The sequence below is a fragment of the Eucalyptus grandis genome, chromosome 7 (assembly GCF_016545825.1).
Source record: "Eucalyptus grandis isolate ANBG69807.140 chromosome 7, ASM1654582v1, whole genome shotgun sequence".
NCBI lineage: Eukaryota > Viridiplantae > Streptophyta > Magnoliopsida > Myrtales > Myrtaceae > Eucalyptus > Eucalyptus grandis.
In genome coordinates, this window is record NC_052618.1 from 42,147,477 (window position 1) to 42,150,948 (window position 3,472).

Genomic DNA, 3,472 nt, shown 5'->3' on the forward strand with positions numbered 1-3,472 from the left:
GATTGTCTTCTTAAAAATGAAAAACCTTCAACAGTAAATGTAGAGACCCAGCAGCATAGAGGTTCTCACCAAGTTTCTCCTTTGCATTTATATCGTAGTATGGAATACTTATCTAGAGTTGCTTAAATAAATTAAAGAAGACAATAGCCAGACTTAGAGTTACGTTGTGCCGTCTGCATCCCTCTTTCTTCGTTTTTGTTTGTTGTCCTCCTTTGACTCTTATTACAAAGATTAAGTAGGGTACATATTTTGGGTTGATTTTGATGGATCAACCGTTTGGCTGGCGGGTCTTGGAAGGCATTGACTTGGAAAGTTGGAGTTGTCCTTTTGTCCTTTAAGAAATCATGATGGACATTGATTAGAAAATGACCGTATCAATATTATATAATGGCTCTTTTCTTGGTGAATCAAAGAGAATTATCCACTTGATTAAAGCAATACTTGTTCTCAGGTCCCAAAGAACCTATGGCGTCTTATGATGGCCTTGTGTCTACTGTCCTATGGGCAATCTTTGTCATTCAAGTAATTGAATTCAGTCATTCCAACGCTTCAACCAATGTAAGCTGTATTGGTGCGGAGAGGGAAGCTCTTCTAAAGTTCAAGCATGGTCTTACTGATCCTTCAAGACGCCTGTCGTCATGGACTGGAGAAGAATGTTGCAAGTGGGAAGGAGTTGAATGCAACAAGAAAACCGGCCATGTCCTGAAGCTTGATCTTCATAATCCATGTATAGAAGAGATCAATATTAAAGTCTTTGTACCTTCAAATAAGTGCATGCTGGGAGGTAACATAGTTCTTTCTTTAACTGAATTGAAGTATCTGAAATATCTAGACCTCAGTGTCAACAACTTTTCAACCCAAAAAATCCCAACATTCTTTGCTTCTCTTCAAAAATTGGAGTATCTAAACCTTTCACATGCAAGCTTCAACGGAAATATTCCTAGGCAGCTCAGTAACCTTTCCAAATTACAGTACTTGGATCTCAGTATTAACTTCGCTATGGGTGATTTAACCTCGAACGACTTTGACTGGGTGTCGAAATTGTCTTCCTTGAAATATTTGCACATGTCCGGTGTTAACCTTTCTAAGGTCAAAGATTGGATTGGTTGCATTAACATGCTACCATCTTTGCAATCTTTGGGATTGAGCTTTTGTGGATTGCAAGATATATCTAGCTCTTTGCAAGCCAATTTCACATCTCTTAGATTTCTCAGTATCGGGGCCAATAATCTAAGTTCTATTCCCCCATGGATCTATAACAGTAGCAAGCTAGAACATATTGATTTGTCCAATCGGTATAAGTTTATATTTTTCGATGGCATCCAAGGGCCTTTTCCCACAGCAATCGTCGAGAATAATCAAAGGCTGGTCTTCTTGGACGTGTCTTGGAATTTAATACGAGGTGATTTTCCCAAAAATTTGAGTAGTCTTTGCAACTTGCAATTAGTACGATTAGAAGGTAACAACTTAAATGGGAATATCTCCGACATTTTAGGTGATTCACTTGGTTGCGCACAAAGTAAGTGGAAGATCTTTGATGTTTCCGATAATAATATTAGCGGCGACATGCCAAATCAATTTGGAGATTTCAAAGAATTAGAGTACCTTGATCTTTCTTCTAACTTGATTTCTGGTTCTATTCCTGCTAATTTGATGGAGCTATCGTCTCTAAGAACTCTTGGCCTACACAGGAATGGCTTTACTGGAGAAATCCCAAACTGTTTGTCAAATATGCCGACAATATTTGTCATTGATCTCAGCGACAATGAATTCACGGGTAGGTTACCGCCATTTGGGCCACAATCTCCAGATTTGGCAATGATCAATTTAGAGAAAAATCGCTTTGTTGGGGGTATTCCTCCCCAATATTGCCAACTTAAATATCTCAAATTCTTGAGCCTAGCACAGAATTACATTTCTGGACCCATTCCCAATTGTTTTGACGGGATCTTGTCTATGGCTAATGAGACTAAGGAATATTCGGATGGGATTTATGTCGATGTTAAGGTTAACACAAAGGGAACTAGCCAAATATATGGGAATACGCTTCGATACTTCCACTCAATCGATCTTTCAGCAAACATGTTGGATGGGCAAATACCAAAAGAGTTTACTAAGCTCGTCAGACTTCAAAATCTGAACCTCTCTCAGAATAAGTTGAGTGGATATATCCCCTCAAATATTGGTGACTTGAAAAACTTAGAATCTCTTGATCTTTCCAGAAACAAATTGTCAGGTACCATCCCTCCGGGCATATCTAGCATCGACTTCCTTAGTCATCTCAATCTGTCCTTCAATAGACTCTCTGGCCCTATTCCGTCTGGCAATCATCTACACACCGTGGACGATGAATCGGTTTATCGCGGCAATGACAGGCTTTGTGGAGCTCCTCTTCTGAATACTTGTCCTGGATACGAGCCACCTGGTAGTGATGGGCGCGACGGTGATAATTTCGGAGGAGATAAGCCTAGCGAAGGTGATTTGGATATCCGCAATTGGTTCTATGCGGGATTGGGACCTGGCTTTACGGTGGGATTTCTAGGATTCTGTAGTGTCTTGCACTTCAAGGGATCTTGGAGGGTCTCTTACTTCCAAGCGATGGATAAGGCCATTGAGAAATTTTCAATGACAACAGTGATCACCATGCTTTGGTTCAAGAGAACATTCCCACGACGTAAAAAGGAGCTTGTATAGCAGGTAATACTTGCCCCTTTCTTGCTAACCAATTTCTTGCATCTTTTCTTGGTTGAAGCCATTGTTGATTATTTTGGGCATGTGTATCAGAAGAGTTAGAGAGCTGGAGAAACTTTGCCCACTTTGAAGAACTGCTTCGGGTTATCAGATGGACAGAAGAAAATACGTTCACATCAATAAACAGAACGTATTTTAAGCCTTCGACTTTTCTTTTTCTTCTCTTATCAATTTCTAGTGTGTGGCAGAATGAATATGTCTAGTTTTGTGGACCGGTCAAGGTGGGAGGAACTACTGTTGAAGATACACTCCAATTTTTTATCAACCCCCTTAGAAATCTGCATGATTTAAAATTCGGGAGTGAATTGAGTGCACTACACATGTAATGCACTGTCACAGTAAATAAGACTTGATTGCATAAGTGTGGTCGAAAATTTCTTCGAGCATACTCATGAATCTTTTCACAAAGCCATTAAGAAGTTAAAGGCGTCATCGATTTTCACACACCAACTTGAGGGTGAGTATGAAGATGCATACTTCTCTAGTTTGTTTAGATAGTATCTTCATTATAAATTTTAACTAGATTGCGCAAAGACAAGTTGTTAGTATTTTAAGCATGGAGCTAGATATGTCATCTGAATTTTCTTATCAAGGAAGCAAGGTTAAACGTACTTGTTGGAAAAATTATCCAATGCAGGAGCTTGATTATCCTATCACCATCGAGGTTAAATTATTTTGAAAACCCCTAAATATAAGTCTCCCTAATTACTTCTTACGACAC

The 3,472-nt window shown here is 39.3% G+C and overlaps 1 protein-coding gene across 1 annotated transcript; it reads left to right on the forward strand.

Moving 5' to 3' along the window:
* The first annotated feature begins 465 nt into the window (after positions 1-465).
* Positions 466-2,694, forward strand: LOC120296155 (receptor-like protein EIX2). The gene has a single exon (XM_039317820.1). It carries the CDS (start codon positions 466-468, stop codon positions 2,692-2,694), a length of 2,229 nt encoding a protein of 742 aa, XP_039173754.1.
* The last annotated feature ends 778 nt before the right edge of the window (positions 2,695-3,472 follow it).

Excerpts from the sequence above, each read along its gene's own strand:
- LOC120296155 (XM_039317820.1), top strand. The coding sequence starts at position 466 with ATGGCGTCTTATGATGGCCTTGTGTCTACTGTCCTATGGGCAATCTTT.